General features: G+C 40.1%; 2 protein-coding genes across 2 annotated transcripts in view; both read left to right on the top strand.

The window, feature by feature from the left end:
• The first annotated feature begins 5,379 nt into the window (after positions 1-5,379).
• Positions 5,380-10,761, top strand: rwdd (RWD domain containing 4). Its single transcript, XM_046064806.1, has 8 exons — positions 5,380-5,572; positions 6,342-6,422; positions 6,635-6,744; positions 7,794-7,944; positions 8,208-8,316; positions 9,431-9,480; positions 9,613-9,615; positions 9,708-10,761. The coding sequence occupies exons 1-8, from the start codon at positions 5,549-5,551 to the stop codon at positions 9,738-9,740; spliced, it is 561 nt and encodes a 186-aa protein (XP_045920762.1). The 5' UTR covers positions 5,380-5,548; the 3' UTR covers positions 9,741-10,761.
• Positions 10,762-11,612: 851 nt separating this feature from the next.
• Positions 11,613-17,783, top strand: part of LOC123980760 — a 42,368-nt gene continuing 36,197 nt past the window's right edge. The window contains exons 1-7 of the mRNA XM_046065302.1: positions 11,613-11,737; positions 12,215-12,274; positions 13,449-13,514; positions 13,652-13,747; positions 13,927-14,209; positions 16,834-17,033; positions 17,149-17,564. Of these exons, the coding sequence (XP_045921258.1) occupies positions 11,639-11,737; positions 12,215-12,274; positions 13,449-13,514; positions 13,652-13,747; positions 13,927-14,209; positions 16,834-17,033; positions 17,149-17,564 (1,220 nt within the window). The 5' untranslated portion in view covers positions 11,613-11,638. The remainder of the gene's footprint in view (positions 11,738-12,214; positions 12,275-13,448; positions 13,515-13,651; positions 13,748-13,926; positions 14,210-16,833; positions 17,034-17,148; positions 17,565-17,783) is intronic.

Genomic DNA, 17,783 nt, shown 5'->3' with positions numbered 1-17,783 from the left:
TTCAGGGAAAAATAATAATATTGGCTTGCTCTTCAGTTACCTCTTCCAGTGAATCCAATCTGACATAAAAGCTTGCTCCATATCTTCTCTCATGTAAATGTTAATATTGAGGAGTCAAGCAAGGCACTTAGGATTGTTGAGGTTGTATTCATCTGACCAAACCAATTGACCAACTAAGGGGGGTGGCAGCAGTGACTGGACTCAGCTGGTCATATTTTTCTATCCATTAAGATTCACTGTAATAGAGACTGCCGAAACCTCGAAAAGATCCTTCATAAGCCATTACAACAGTATGGATGGATCCATATACCGCATGATGTAGCTTGTAATATTTACCAAACACAGTATGATGAGACTGAGCATTTCATTTTTAAACAGAGATGGTTAAATCTTATATTATTTAGCTGCAATGAAATCCTTTTTATGTTAACAATCAAATGACTGAATGCTCATGTATATATCTGTAACGTTGTTCTTCCATTCCATATTTATTATATTTCTACATTTATTTATGTTTGTCTACGTGTAGCACCTTATCACCACAGCAAATTCTTTGTATGTGTAAAACACTACTTGGCAATAAAGCTCCTGCTGATTCTTCTGATTCTGATTCTGACTGTGTACTGTGAAAGGTGTCACTGGGAGTCACAAACCCACAGAGAATTTTGACCAACTCGGCCTAGCCTGTATTAGTTCATTGTTTGAGGAAAAATGCTCTGATAAACCCACTGTACACTACCTGTCCAGCAGCACTCAGACAAAGTTAGTGACTAGTTGGTGAAAACAGTGGAACCTTTAGCAGGTAAAGAGCAGCTAAATCCACCTCATATGGTGGATTTCGCTGCTGTTTTGCTGCCAAAAAAGAGCTAAAAGGAGAGTGCGTGAGTCGTCAGGTGGTCAGAAAAATGACTTCAAATGAATGCTGATGTGTCAGTGCTGTTTTTAGCTTGTCAATGAATGCAACTTTAATGTCCATTATTATTAGTACAATATTAAAGCAGCACTTTATTTTTTTATCATTATTTCTGTTTTCAGTGAGAAACCCTCTGTACACTACCTGTAACAAATGTAATGGCTCAAACATAGAAAGTCTCACAAAATTGTTTTATTGGAAAACACCTCTGAACCCTTCCAGTCATCCATCCACCTAGATTCAAAAGTCTGGTGCCTGGTGGTTGTGGTGTTTCCACACAGACATTTTTTAAATTACTGAGCAAATATTTTTAATAGAAGTACACTGACTGATATATTTAGATTAAAGATGGATTGAAATGGAAATATTCTAAATGTCTTATTGTGGAATACTTAATATACATTTCCCCAAAATTCACCCTCATGTGTGGTATCTTTGGAAACTTTGGGATCGGGATGAGAATTTTAGTTTGTCGATTCAAGCAATGCTTGTCCATACCAGTTTGTGATAATAGGTGGACAAAGGTTCTGCCAGCATGAAAATATTCAGCTGACACACTATGAGATCAAGCAGCCAGTCCTCCTAGCTCTATGCGCCCTCTTGTGTCCGTGAACAGTACTTTCCTAGTAAGACAGAGGACAGTGTCCATTCACTCCTACAGCCTGTACATGCAGACATAAACATAATACACCAAACATGCTTCCAAATGAGGGTACAAAATATGTGGTACACCTTGCGATATGATGCGACCCATTACAACAGCACCACAACCTGCAGCTTCAAACCAGACAGAGGTGAGGCCTCTATACTCAACACTTTGAAACCAAAGTTAAAAACCTTACTTTTCACTACAATCTATGATTAAGTACTGTGTGTGTGTTTGTGTGTGTGTGTGTGTGGGTGTGTGGGTGTGTGGGTGTGGGTGTATTTAGACATGTTCTGCACTGATGATACATCTATACCTATTTTCTGCACTTACACTTGTATGATTGTATTGTGATTGCATAGTACATTGTGTTGCCTTGTGTATGAAACAACAGGTTGGTATGAAATGTGCTGTTTATATGAAGTTTGACTTGACTTGACTCTGATACAGTGAACAAAATTACAAATAAAAATTCAAACTGACATTGTGCTATTACAATGCCTTTCATTTTCAGAGAGTGAAGTTAGGTTTCTCAGCCCCTCATTCCAGGGATTTGAGAAAAGCAATAAGCACAGATTCAACTAATTCCTTGGCAGCAGTAAAAAGTTTATTAACATTGGTTTGCACTCTCATTGTAAAGAGAGTAATGACAATCATAAGACAATGAAAATCTCTACACAGGGCGGGCATAGATCTAATCAGAACCACTAGTGCTTTATGGGTTCACAAATTAAGGTTTTTCTACATTTATCATATTGCCAATAAATCCCATTTGTAGCGCCAAACCAACAAGGAATGTATCTACGAAAGTGTTTGAATCAAATCCTGATATCTCTTCTTCCTCTGTCACATGGAGCTCTATAGTTGTCCAAAAACACATCAATACATCACACTGTTGCACTGGGTAACATGTTTCTTCATTGCCATGAACACACACACACACACACACACACACACACACACACACACACACACACACACACACACACACACACACACACACACACACACACACACACACACACACAGACTGTAGTTTATTTGGACTCACTTCCACATACACCGTGCTGCTGCTCCAAATACTCACTGCACCAACTGTAGCTGAAAATAGTCCCACAAATTTTTTCTCCTGTTTGAGTAACGTTTGCTAAAAAACTACAGTGATCATCTGTTACTGTGTAGAGATTACTGAGCATTTAAAAAAAAATGAAATTGCTTCAGTAGGAACCAATGGCCTTGGAGCTGAGAATCAACATTGAGAAATGGACTATAACACGTTTTTGATTTGTGGATTTGCTGAGAATAAGAACATATAAAATACCAGCCTTGTCTTTAAACTAACAGTAGTGTGGATAGAAACACGTTCACTACAGTTTGCCAGACATATTTAAGTATACCTCCTCATATTATCAGAGGAGAACAATCACTGCGTTCACTTTACAGGGAAAACACAACCTTCTCAACGACCTCCTCTCTCTTCATCCTCCTCCTCCACCAATGCTGCCGTCTTCACCTGAGGGGAATAACTCAGAGGATCAACATAATCACAAGTCAAACACCATGTGTCATTTTCACTTGCACAGTGGAAATTATCACTGCTTCCCCCACACTGAATACTGCTGCTGGCATTGAACATTACAGTCTCAGCAGTCCGTGTACCATTGGTTTAGTACATCAAAGCTAATTCACTTCTACACTGTGGTTCCAATTAAGAAGACTGTAACTTTATGTGAGTGTGGCACCAGCAGTCTTTGACAGACTGATAGCTCACGCTGTGTATATATAGTGTTATAGCATATTACATCTTTCGTGTAGACTTTCATGAGAACATTCTAATCTTCCACTACAACCTGCTCTATATTCACTCCACTAACAGACACAAATAAACATCATTGTTATATAAGAATATTATAAGGATACTGAGTTAGTTTTCAATCACTTCAAGAAAAAATAAAGGAAAAAAGCTTTGTGAATAACTCATGGATGAAGTGGGTCAAACCACAAGACTGGTTAGATTGCACCCTATGGTCCATTTCTGCCAAAAAAAGAAAAACATTGAAAAGTTTGGAAAGGTTTACATGGTCCAAAAGGCAGGCAGAGGTCAGCCAACCAAGTCCAAATGCGCCAAAGCAAGCAGGCAAACGTCCAAAATGACAGGCAGGGTTAAATAACAGGGCAGGCAGGAAACAGGGAAAACGCCTTGAATGCTGGCTGGCTAGGAATGCTCAATATACAATCTGGCAAGGACAGAAGGGCAGCTACATATACCGGGAGGCTGATTAGGGAATAGGAAACCAGTGTGCAGATGACTGAAAAGATCTTTTCCTAAACCTAATGGTTTAGGGCTAATGTTGGAAGGCTAGAGAAAAGTACATGGAATGACAAATTAGTGAGTTGACAAATAGGTAAAATGATGCAAAGAAATAGCGACTGGCTGATGCTGTGACAAGAAGACACAATTGTGAAATAATAATCAAAATACTGAAATTAAGTCTTGACTTTTCAAACCTGCAATTACTGTTTTTTTAGCCACTTGGTGGCAGCAGAAAAACATTGGGAAAACAACATTGTCATATCACCTGTGAACTTGTTAGCAAACATTTGCTTATTTCCAGATCCAGCAGTCACAGAGCAACATTATCATTCATTTGGAGTCGTGCTTGTGTCCACCTGATGAATGTTAGTCCTATATTTACTCTCTACCAGCTCTGTTTTGATCTCCACCAACTACTGAGATAAATGTCTTGCTCTTTATGCTAAATGCTCACCCAACACACATTTTGTGCCAGACAGCTAAACAATGAGGAGCTGCAGAATTTAAAATCACTACTACGAGAAACTCCTTTCACATTGTCACATTGTTTTATTTTTGACCCTGTTCCATGACCGCCATTGGCCCCCTGTAGTAGCTAGCATCAGATTTATGACAATGGTACTGGCCTACAAGTCAAGTCAAGTCAATGGAACTTCCCCCATCCTGCCTCCAGGTGTTAGTCAGACCCTTTTAATATACAGTCTATGGTCAGACCTCTCTAGCGCTCAGCACAACTACCTCTGCCGGGCCAGCTGGTACTGCCATCACTCGGAGCAAGCAAAATTCGCTCAGGTAAGTCACAACTCTTCTCTCTGCTGGCACTGCAGTGATGGAAGGAGCTCCTGGCTGAGTTCACACACACACACACACACACAGACACACATAAACACACTTTTTGCCGTTTCCTTCATTATAAACCATTACATTTAAGACAATGAGATGGTGTCTATACAATGTTTTTTGTATTTTTATATCTTTTTAAAAAGGAGTAAAAAAAGTCATCTATTTTGGTTTACAATAATGTACTCCTCATAATTAAGAGTAACAGACACTCGACTTGAACATGATCAGAAGCAAAAGCATTCATTTACAGTAATCTTGATAAAACTATTCACATTGTGCGACTTATTTCATATTTTGAAACATTTCTTATATGTTGTGATTAAAGTTGCAAATGGAACATTATGTGTTGATGGTGCCATAAAAAATGCGCCTAGACCCATTCAGTCCAGTATAGTGTACCAGTAACTGAATAACGCAACATGTGATGTTCAGTATTTTCTGGGATAGGCCTGAGCGTTTTATTTTTGAAGTGGATCTTCATTTCATTTATTTATCGAAATTAGATATTTATATCACACAAAAGCGTGTCAATGCAGTCACAGTACAAACAATTTTGTCCCTATGAAATAATAATGAAATATAATTTCTAATACAATATGATAGGAAACCCCAAACCGCATCTATCAATGACGTGGTTCAAAGTTCACGTAGAGTACCTCACTGCGCATGCGTTTAAATCATGGCAGCACTGGCTGTATCATCCAACTGGTAAGGTTGAGAAATTATTACCATAGTAAAGTTTTAATGATAGAAATGGGTTGTTAACTCATTCATTTTTATACGTGTGAAACTCTACACGGGGAGTGTACCGTACAGGAACTGAAGGAACATCATGACAGCTAACGAGGATCAAGAGGTATGAATGATCAGAAGTAGGCTAGCTGCTGTTAGCGGCTAACTGCTAACTGCTTGACACTAGCGTGACTGCTAGCTGCTCGTTGGACGGCAAAACAAGTTAGCATGGCAGCTTTTATTCAGTGTGCACAAGCTCCATTTGGCTAAAACAGCAGTCAGACCAGAGAGTCAGTGTCTTTCTAGCTGCTCTTGAGCCCTGACAAGCGTCCTTCATAACGGAGGGTGGGATTAACTATCGTTAAGGGACTTTTCACTTTCCTGAATACAAAACGTCCACGAATCCAGTCGGTGTAACGATATGTTACCCATAAAACAGGAACATGAGTCGGCTTTACTGACTAACTTCTGCCACAATATGCAGTGATACATGGTAACAGTGGTGGCTTTAACAAGGGTTACATTTAATGCCTGGAGGATTACATCCATTACCTAAAGTTTACTATTCTCTCGTGACTGGTCTTGAGCCATGTTATATCCTGCATACCCTTGTTAAGTTTAATTTACCATATTTCTGAATGGGGTTTGTTGCACAGAAACTATCAAGACAAGCTGCTGTTGATCTTATACTTGACTAACTTCCTGTCACACTCACCCAGAATAATGCACATGTATATATCTGTAACGTTGTTCTTCTAGTCCATATTTATATATTTCTACATTTATTTATGTCGACTGTATGTTTGTCTACGTGTAGCACCTTATCACCACAGCAAATTCCTCGTATCTGTAAAAAGCTCCTTCTGATTCTGATTCTGACTTCTACATCACAGATGGAGTTGGAGGCTCTTCGCTCCATCTATGAGGGGGATGAGTGTTTTAAGGAGATCAGTCCAGTTTCCTTTCAGTTTCGGGTGAGTGCTGTCCTGAGTCCTATCTTAGCCTGCTTTAAAAGACACATAACCTGTGTCTCCTCAACACCTGGTTTCAACAGAATATAAATCAAATGAAATTGATAACCTTTAGAGATGCTTTTTAAAAATATTATTTTTAATCCGAACAAACTGCTATGACTAATTCTGGAGCAGCATCTTGTCTTACCTTCTGTTTTAATGGTATACGACAGATAGGAGACCTCGAGGACACCAAAGCGTTCATCCTGGATGTCACGTGGCCAGAGGTGTACCCTGAGACGGCCCCACAAATCTCCCTTGATGCCTTTTTCAACAACAGAATGTAAGTTGCACACATGGTGCTCTATAATTATCCTTCTTCTGTTATGCATTAGTAAGTAAGTGAACTTTATTTGTACAGCGCTTTTCACAGACAAGAGTCACAAAAACATGAACATACAGGAAGGAATTCACAGAAGATAGAATGACCACCCGAGCCACACGAAGAAGTGAGCTAAAACACCTATTATGTAATAAAATACACAACAAGTACACAGTATGTGGGAAAAATACTCAATAAATACAGAGTGAGGAATAAAAACACAAGATACAGACCTGGTGCATACAGGTTACCCAGAAAGCTGTCTAAACCGGTGTGTCTTTAGCTGCCTTTGGAAAGAATCCAGAGAATCAGTAGACTGTAAGAGTGCGGGCGGAGTATTCTAAAGTTTGGGTACAACGGACTCAACACCTCGATCCCCTCGGGGCCTTAAGGCGCCAAAGAGGGCGAGCTGATGAGTAAGGGCATAGTAGTTCAGCCACATATGCAGGGACCTGACTGTGCAATGCTCTTTAAGTAATAGTGAGAGTTTTGAACTGGATCATATATGTGACAGGGAGCCAGTGAAGAGATCTCAGTATGAAGGGTGATGTGAGACCAGCTTTTTCTCCTAGTGAGGATCCTTGCGGCAGAATTCTGAATTACCTTCAGATAATCCAGGGCAGACATGCCACGTGATGAGAATAGCGCGTTACAGCGGTTGATGAAAGATGAAATAAATGTGTGTTTAGCTGTTGAGACTTCTGATTTTTAGTTCGCTCCCTAGCATGGGTGTTGATGGATGTGGATTGACCAAATATTGCCCATAAATTTTGCACGAGTTTTTATTGGAAGCACTGATGGCAGATTACAAGATGTTAGCAAAGTCTAGAAACACTTTCTGCCTTTTGCCCTTCCAGGCTTATAAACTGTTTGACTGTACTACAGAGAATATAGGAATTTTGAGGTAAGGCCACTATGTGTAGAAATATATCTTTATTTTTTTTTTTGGACACATTTGATGTGATGGTCATGTTGTTGTTTTTGTTGTCTTTATGTTGGTTTAATAACAGCTCTGCAGAGACAAAGCAGCAGATCCTGTCAAAGCTGGAGGAGCAGGTGGAGGCCAACCTGGGCACTGCAATGATGTACACTCTGTTCGAGTGGGCCAAGGAGAACCAGGAGGCCCTCATGGAGAACCACAAGCCTGTAGTCACTTCTGTGGTAAGTATATTTCACTACTGTGACTAAATGCATCAGTACAGTTTTCAGTCCTTGTGTCCGTTTTTGGTACTTAGTGGTATTTCTGCAGTGCACACTGCTCTTGTCAGTCAAGCCAATGCTTATGACATAATCTTCCTTGAACAGTCCCCTCTTTCCCTCCTACCCCTCATCAGTTTCAGGTTAGAAGAGCATGATTGTTGGGCAAATAGGCAGAGGTATCAGGTTAGAACAAAATAACGGTTGATTATTTCTTGTTGTTGCAGACCTTGACATCCAGCAGTGAGGTGACAAGTACCACCACAACTGGCAAGAAGAGGGAGAAGAAGGAACAGCTGACCAAATCTCAGAAGAGGAGGATTATCAGCAGAACAGGTACATCAGTCACATGGTCCACAGTAAAGAAGGCTTCCATTTTATAGACAATCATCTCAAAATACCATACATTTTTATATTGAAACCTTCCTTCCAGACAGCCATTGCAGTCCATTTATTTCATATAGGGAACAGTAAAAGTATCACCCAAATGGTCAGTTTAAAACCTCTATTACAGTTCTCAGACCCATTTCCTGCTTCAACTTTGACCTACCACACTTGCCGTAGTTGGATAGTTGGATCAAGATAAACTATTGACTTGTTTGTTGACAACCTGTCTCGTTGTACATTACTTGCCCAGTTGGACTTCTTTTAGCAGTGTTGCAGGGTTCTGAGATTGCAGCAGTTACTTTGTTCAGTAGCCAGAGCTACAAAAGTTAAACCAAGCGAGAACCTTGAAAAGTGAAGCCTATGCGGACCTTAATCCTGCAGTCTTTGTAATGGCCAGCAGGGATCCACTGGTTTCATAAAGAAGTCTCCATTGTATAGAAGCGTAAGGACAAAATGAACCTGCTTCTCACTTGATTTATTACCTCACTAAACACATTCCAGGTGAGGTTATGGTCTCAAAAGCTTAGTAAACAATGGTACAATTTAGAGGAAAATGGTCGATAAATCAGGGTGTATTTTAAGTGATTGACAAGTCTCTGCCTGACAGGTCGCCATAGCAATGTGTATCCCTCCTGAGTGCCTCCATCTCGTCCAAATATGGTAATTTTCTGGTTCAAAACAAAGATGGAGATGTCCAGTATACCAAACTTGAGGCTTCAAAACAGTAGTCCACAAACCCCAAGTCCCAAGTTGTAACTGACCCCTGTTTAAATTGCTGCCCCGTTCCACCAAAAGGATGTGCATCATTTTATACACATTTCTTCCTGACGTGTTCGACAGCTGTGGAAACATCGGAGTCTCCACTAAAAGTTTACATGAAGTTCTGGTTTCCTTTTTTCTTATTTCCCTCACTTATTTTTCACAACCTGTTTGTCATTCTTTGAATTGGTCTTAACTTTGAAGTCTCAAATGTGGCTTTCTGAAACCACACCTCACAGTAGTTACCTATAACCACAGCCTATATTTTAAAGTCGGTGCATATCATGATGATTTCTGCTTTCAGATAACAAAGGAGAGCTGCCAAGAGGTTGGAACTGGGTTGATGTTATTAAAGTAGGTGCATTTTACCTTCACTCCACAAGATGGTGCACCTTATCAGCTAGAAGCCTGCAGTGATGGGTAATATTAACCTCACCATATTCTTGTCTTTCTCTTCCTCAACTTCACCACTTCCCGATCCCCCAGCATGTAAGTGAAAAACCACCTTAATTAAAACATGTTTAAAGTCCTTCCCACCACGCCAGGTCTTATGGATTTTTGTTCTGTTTTTTTTGTTGCAGCTGAGTAAAACAGGAGGAAAAGATGACGAGTAGGCGTGAGGGCAGTGAACTGATGCTGCTTTATACAAGGAAGAGCAGTGACGTCTGAACTCACTGCAGCCTGTTGATGCTGCTACTCCTGTCTAGATGCCTTCACATCCTTCAACTTCAACATTTCAACACTCAACATGGCTACTTCCACCCTGAGAACCAAAGCGGGCTCGATAGCAATGGACTTCAGGACTCGCATACGTACACACACACACACTTTCAGCTAAACTGAGATTTTGCGCTGGGAATTATTAGAAGCCCTCTCTGTGTGTTATGTGTTTGCAGTGTTTGTGGAATGCAGCCATGTGAAGAGGAACCTATCAGATTTTGTTTATCATACACAAATATTCTGCTCATCCATCAGGGCAGAGTGTGCTTAAGATCCTTGCTGTCACTGCCGTGTTTCCAGTCTGTGAGTTTAGGCCCAGCTGCCAGGCACAGTTGGATTGTGTTTCTAAATGGATGTGTCAAAGTGTCGCGTAGCATCCTGCTGTTACTTTAAGGTATCATGTGACTTTGTGAAAGCAGAGAAATTTTTAATGACACACAGTGTTACTATTTTCACCATTTTCTGATTTGGATGAATGTTTCTTTTTCCCCAAGAATTGAAAACCTTAAATTTTATACATAAATAAAACCACATGTTGTACTTCTTGTCTAATAATGTAATTTACCATTAGTTAGATGTCTTCTGTCAGATTTAAGAGTATGACTGCTGTATTTATGTTAAAACTAGTCTATCCTGTAGTCATTTTGTGTACATATCTGTTCCCATCGTGTGCAGAGCCGCAAACATCCCTATAAAGTGCAAAGACTGACATCTGTCTTCAGTCAAGCACTTCACTGTTTAACACAAATCCGCAGTTCTTGTATTAAATGTAAACCAGGGGAGACTCTTTTCAGGCCACCCTATGGGCGAAATTACTTGCTACTGGTCCCGAAAGTGTGAAGGTACAAATTGTTTGAGTTACAAAGGAAGTGGAAGGATTTTTTCCTTCAAAATAAAACAGTCTGATTATTTCAAGGAGTACTCAAGTAGTTTGGTTGTGGGTGTTGCTTTCAAAGAGGACACTGAGATCAGGTCCGCTGTCATGAGATAGGAGTTGAAAGTCTACAGTTACTCAAGTGTTGTGCATGTTTTTAAAAGGCTGCTCCTGATGTTACTTTGAAGGCTTAATATCTTTACAGGTAACACATACCTGCACACCATAAAGTCAGAACAAAAAGTCCTGCACGCTGTCAGTCGCTATTATTTACATTTTTGTTTGACCAGAAACAGCCCGGTGCCGTTTGGTATGTGAATGTTTTTGAGGAAAGTCGGGTATAAACCGTCAAAGTGAATGCAAGCGACTGACAGTGTGAGATGTTTATTATTACTTCTCATATTACATAATTAAAATGTGTATATTCTTGGAACACAGTAGCGAGCATGGACAAAGTTTTTTGGAAGCTGTACTAATGACCTCAGTGTTTCTAAAGTCCTTGCTATAGTCCTGGTACAGACCAGAAAAACTCTTTTTGTCACTGGAACGGAACAAACAATGTGTTTGTTTCAAGTCTATGTGGTGGGAGTGAAGTCAGCATAAAAATGTCATTTAGTATCTGAACAAAACTGCTGAAAGACACCACATGTAGGAGAACATATGATGTTGACTACAGCTTAAACATCATTTTCCCACTAATTGTGTAACTTCTGTAAAGTTAATGTGTGCTGACCAAATCTAAATGTTTACTTGTTTAATTCTGTCAGAAACGCAGTATGTAAACTATAACACTTGGCTTGAATGAGAAGACGTGGCTGGAAGGATATATACTGTAAAAGTGATTGTGGGAGACTATTGTTAACGCTGGCTCACTGAAATGACGAGTTGTATTTTGAAATTTGTGACCGGAAGTGGAGTATGTGTCTCACACGTGAGAGGTGGATGTGTCTGACAGCGGGCGGAGGCGACAGAATGTGGAGCTGCTACAGAGACGGGCTTTTTCCCAAAAAGAAGAAGGTAAGAGTTTTTTGACGACAAATAAATTGTCAGTACTGGCTTTTTGTTAGTTAGAAAAGTCTTTACAGTTTTACATTTTATCGAGGCTCCGAATTAATTAACTGCAGTAGCCCTCTGCAACTAAAGGCAATTTAAAAAAAAAAACCTTTAACGTTACTGAAAATAATATAAGACGCAAATCATCTGTTATTATTAATATTACGTTAATCCATTACAACATTGCTGATATATTTTATATTGTATCCACTTTTTCGTTGTGTGTAAAAAGAAAAGTTCAGTGACGCCATAATGTTAAAAATGATTAGGCCTATGGTTATATTTCACCTTACAGGCCAACGCTCATATGGTAGGATATTATATAGCCTACACATATTGTTCATGTATATCTTTGTTATATTTTGTATAATTCCTAGTATTTTATAAAGCTGGATATCAGTCTCCATGGTGCTGTGATATTGGACACTTTATGTCTTGCAGGAGGAAAAAGAGTCAGTAACATTTCCAGCTATAAACAGTGGCCCAACTTCACTATGTCAGGTGATCTACGTGCATTATAGGTATTATTATGTAGGAGCTGGGTGTCTGTAGGAAACAAAACATTCTAAAGAGAGACGGAGGATGAACACCTGTCCACCACTTTGGTCCAGACTAGACGATCTTAACAACTATTAGATGGATTGTCATAACATTTAGTACATACTGTACATTTGTACATTACTTATGACTTTGGTAGTTTTACCTCAATCATGTATCATGACAGTCTGCCAGGGACGGATGTCCACATATATTTTGAGGGGAAGTGGCAAATTCTTTTTTTAAAAGGGCAACCCCCCCCCCATACCCACTGTAATGCCAAAACACAACAATACACACACCCACCGAGGACGAAACACTGATCTACATATTGAAGAGGGCACCATCACTCTAATGTGCAACACAATATGAGCATCACTCTTCCACGTAAGTAAGTCAGCATGCGTACACTGGAAAGATCATCATGTGCTGTGTAAGAATTTACTCTGGATACTTCAGCTTGTCAGTCAGCAGCAGGCAGCAACACTGATGCCCAGTCATCTCATGTTATTGTTGTATTACAATAGCAGTATTTTCTGTAATAGCAATAATTTGTTGTAAGGACAATTAGAATTAGGGTGGCAGGAGCAGCAAAAACAATTGTTGTAATAATAATTACAATCATATAATAATATATATTTACTCATAAATGGATTCATATATACAGTATATGTATTAGTGGAGGAGCAATAGTTTTTGACTGTATTGTATAATTACCCTTTCAAAGTCAGCCTGCACGTCAAAGTTCAGTAAAGTTCATCAAGGTGAACATTACACTTGAATTTAAATGGCTTTGTTATCAGTAATTACATGAAGGGATGAATTTTAAAGGGGTGCTCCACTGATTGTGCTCATCAAGATCAGTCTTCTTGTCATGGGGAATATATTACTCTGTTAAAACAGTTCTATAATGACTTCTTGGCATCCACTGCTTCCATTAGGACCATTTAAAAACTCATGAGTCCACAAACACAATACTAGATAACTGATGTACCACTTAATTTGAATATGACAAACTGAGGTTTGAAAATACTTTAGAATAGTACCTTTAATTTCTTGTAAATAGATTAAACTAAATTAAGTTTGTTGGCCTTAACTGATCCATCGCTGTGTCCGCTCTGATGCTTTTATTTTGTAGAGGACAAACAGAAAGGGGCATTACACCAAACAGAAAGAGGAGTCCAATATTACAAATCAACTCAAAGTAAGTACTTCAGGTCAAACTCTAACATTGAGGCATTAAATGTTTGCATATTTCTTTTCTTTTCTCTGTTGAGTTAGTTATGACTAAAGCAATCCAAAAGTAAATTTTTACAGCTGAATTTTCTTGCATGTCTCCAGTATCCACTACCACTGCTGCAAACAGACAACCCCCCAAAAAATCCTTACTTAGAGGACAAAATAACTGACACACTGCATCAGGGCCTTTTTTTCAAGGTATGTCCTTTACAGACTTGTACAGTATATGTCAATCAATGTGACCATTCCATCCTTTAAATTAAGTAAAAAGACATATAGCTGTAAGCATGAGGCAACGTCTTTGTAATTTGTCTTTAAAACTCAAAAGTGCTCAACTCAAATGACCTGCCAGACCTAAAGTTTTTTTTTATATACAGATTAAGGCTGCCAAGGCCTTACATAAATATGGGAGAACAATTGACGACTCGGAGTTACTAAGGAGCATAGAGGCTGAGGATGAGGACAAAGAAAAAAGAGAGACAGACACTTCTCTGTCTGTTAGGTCAAACAAAAATCATGTGGACAAAAGAAGTGAAAATAAACTCCCAGGGACTCACTTGTTGTGCGGTACAATGACCAATGAGGTTCAAAGAAAGAAGGAGCCGCAATGTCTTGTTGAAGAGAAGAGATTCATGGTCTACATATGTGGTGGATACAAAGGTAAGAATTAAGAAATCTATATATCTTAAAGCATGAAACATTCTGATTGGCAGGTGTTCATTCAAAATTATATTCCTGGATCACTCTTAATCACTGTTCTAAGTTAGTCTATTTGTCTAGTAATAAGTAGTAGTAGAAATTTTAAGATAGAATCTTATCTTGCTTTTCTGGTGGAGAGTTGGGGGAGAAATAGATAGCACTCCTGTCTCTGTACAATAAATATGAAGCTGGAGCCAGCAGTCACTTATCTTACCTAAGGCTGAAAAGGGGGTTTAGCTAGCCTGGTTGTTTCCAACAGTAACAACCTACCAGCATCTCTAAAACTCATTAATAGTCCGGAACACAACAACCCGTCCAACCACAACTGTGTTTTTAACACTTTGTTTTTTTATTGTTAAACAAACGAGGTCTAATGTATTAATTAGTTTGTGATATATTTACTGTACAGACATGAGTATGGTATCAATTCTCTGATCTAACTCTCAAGAAGAAAGCATTAAAGCGTATGTGTGTAGAATGTTGGTGTGATTGTAACATATATGAACGTTATGTTTTGAAATCTAAAAGCAAACCTGGAGAAAGTCTTTGTGGTCTTTGTATTGCTTTCAGCTCATTTATCTTGGTGTTCCCGGAATCTGTCAATGTCTTTTTCGATGCTACCACTGGAGGGAAATATAGAATGGGCTTGGCAGAGGCTACACTGCTTTCCACATGTCATACCAGCATTTTGCCACCATTTTCTGATAGTGTGTATAGTATGACAATTTATTTACAACACATTTATTATAATAAAAGTGTATGCACCTTTTATTGTACAGAATATGCCATGAAACAGATGGATAGATTTTTCTCTTTTACATTATCTGTAAAAGCAGGGTATCTGTCACAGGACGAGTTGGTAGACCAGATGGATACAGGTGGTTTTTGTTTTTTCACAAAATCAAAAAAGTCACAAACACGTCTGACTCTAATTCTTTGCACAGAAGAGAGGTCAAAATAACAACTAAACTCAAAAGAGAGTGGGGGGAAACATATATTGTGATCAGGCCATTCAGACCCATGAAGATAGACTACATTTGTAATACTACATAACCATTTAAACAAACTACAATAACCACAAAACATGTCAGTATAGCACAACCTAATGTTAGCTGATGACAAATACTGCAACAACAATATCAAATCAGTTGTCAAAGAAATAATAACATGAATCAAACTTGACACCCCTCCCCATGATGCAGTAGGAACATGTCACAGTCCAATTGGCAATCATACAATCAAAAACCATTTAAGCAGGTCTGCTGCAGCTGGGACTCCTTATGTTTCCTTTTGTTTGCTGGTCTGGGTTTTGTTGTGTCAGCAGCAGTAATGGCCATTCCCCAGGGCTGTAGGACAGCTGCTAAGGATGTGTTTGAGTGAACCTGTCCCAGGACACAGAGGACACACTGGATAATCACTCATGCCCCAGGTTGGGAGATTTGCTGGACTAGGTAGGACATCATACATAGCTTGGACTGTGAACTTGATCCACTGGAGTTGTGCCTGCCAGATGTCAGCCCTGAGGATCTTCCTCTCCAGTGCACCCTCCCACCTTGTCCATGCTGCAGCAGGGAGCAATGCCCACCATTCTGCTGGTCCGTTCCTCCTTGAGATCTGCCTGCACCTCTTCCAGGACTAGATGGCGTGTGTCCTTACCATCTGCCTTATCATAGGGAGGTTGTAGGATTGCTCCCAACCTGCCCAGTTCCCACCGTGCCCACCAAAGCCCTGAGTCTCAGCTGAGACTCTGCCATCTCCAGGCCCTCCTGGGCGCGCCGCTTCCTGCTTGTCCACACCATAATGCCTGCTGCCATCCCTCTAGAGTCCCTTGAGTCCCAATAGAGCAACACCTCTCTGGTGAAACCCTGAACTCCTTGCCGAAGTGGTTCACATGGAGCTGGAGTTTGTTTCTCCTCACATACAGTGCTGCACTGCTTAGGCTGTGTGTCAGCCCATAGCCATCTGCGGAGATAGCTGCAATAGCTTCCTCTTCAGGGCCTCCACTGTCGACAGGGTTACCTCATACACTGGCAGAAGCCAGAGGACTCAAGGTAAAATGTCATGTTGGTAAATCCAAGCCTTGAATCTGCCAGGTTGGCCAGACCAGTCTACAGTTTAGAGTGAAGTCTTGCTAGTCTGATTTTACATTCCTAGAAGTGACTCTGACCCTGAAGTTCCAGTAGTAGTAATAGTAATAGTTCAGCTTAAGGTCTTTGATCTTACGGGGGAACGTGAGTTGGTCCAGGGTAGTCTTGACCAGATTGTTGGGTTTAGAGCCGTATGCATTGGCAAGGCCAAGCCAAAGCACATCTTGGTGTCCCTTCCTTTTGTGCGCCTCCTTGATCAGCTGGGTGACAACTCCAGGAATACCACCTTTCTGTACCGAGGTGTACCTTAGGTATCCAGATGTCCTCCTCCTACCTCCACTAGACCGCTACCATCCTGTACTAATCATATGTACTAAATCATACCACAGAATGGCAACAGTGTTTGTAATCACAATTTGTCTTTCTGTGTTTTACAAAGCAAAATCACTCACTTTTGCAAGATGTAAGAATTGTTTTCTTGTTATGTGTTTGAATCAGACACAGTTGCAGAGAGAAGTGTGCTTTTGGAGAACGTTTATCCCAGACTGTATCTCTACTGTAAGCAGAGAGGCTACGACTTCAGAATGGTTGACCTCCGCTGCGGGGTTGGAACACCTGCTGCTGAACGGCACGACACTGTAGAGCTGCATGTGGAGAATCTCCAACTTTGTCAGGGAAGCCAGGGTCCAAACTTTATTGTAAGATATGATCATGTACTGTTATTTGACAGTACAAGAGTGCAGATTTTTGATAAATGGCATCTTTGTGTTTCAGATTATGAATTCATTTATGATTCTCTGTTCTGTTGGTTAGTTGTTTGTAGGACAGAAGTATGAGGTCCAGAGCCTTCCCTCTACCATCACCAGAGAGGCTTTTGAGGCCATAATAAAAGTGGTGGAGAGAGACCGACAGCAAATGCCCGGGAACAAACCAATGGAGGACTTACCTGCCTCAGGCTCCCAGTCCAGCATCACTACAGACAGCAGCTCTGACAGTTTCATTCAGGGTTCAATTTACGGGAGTTATCTAAATTTTGGAGAACAGGCTACATACTCAGGACTGCTGAGCCAGAGCTCCCACAATTCATTTTCAGAAGGAGATATGGCCAGACACAGCTTTGTGGGTGCAAAGAGTCTGGGGGATTTGGAAAAAGACCTAACATTACTCCAGATGTACTACAAGATGGATGAGAATTGCCTTCCTCCTGTCTACCGCTTAGCTCTCATCAGGTGAAAACAAACTCACTGGTCACAGTTTATGCTGTGTTCTGTTTCAATTAAAACAAATCAGACTAAAAGGATTGCAGTGTGACTTGGTGTGTCTATGATCCATACTGAAATATTTCAACAACTATTCAATCTTAAAATTTGTTCAGACATTCTTCGTGAACCCTGAGTGAAATATCTCAGCAACTGAAAAAGGGTGTAGGCCTTCATGGCTCCCAGAGG

This window comes from Micropterus dolomieu, linkage group LG12 (assembly GCF_021292245.1).
Source record: "Micropterus dolomieu isolate WLL.071019.BEF.003 ecotype Adirondacks linkage group LG12, ASM2129224v1, whole genome shotgun sequence".
In the NCBI taxonomy this organism is placed as follows: domain Eukaryota; kingdom Metazoa; phylum Chordata; class Actinopteri; order Centrarchiformes; family Centrarchidae; genus Micropterus; species Micropterus dolomieu.
This window is presented reverse-complemented; position numbering and strand designations above follow the sequence as displayed.

What these genes read in the sequence shown, in the direction of transcription:
- rwdd (XM_046064806.1), top strand. Translation starts at nt 5,549, where the DNA reads ATGACAGCTAACGAGGATCAAGAG. An exon ending in GCCTTTTTCAACAACAGAAT is followed by an intron (nt 6,745 to 7,793) that starts GTAAGTTGCACA and finishes GTTTAATAACAG; the next exon opens with CTCTGCAGAGACAAAGCAGC. An exon ending in GAGGATTATCAGCAGAACAG is followed by an intron (nt 8,317 to 9,430) that starts GTACATCAGTCA and finishes TTCTGCTTTCAG; the next exon opens with ATAACAAAGGAGAGCTGCCA.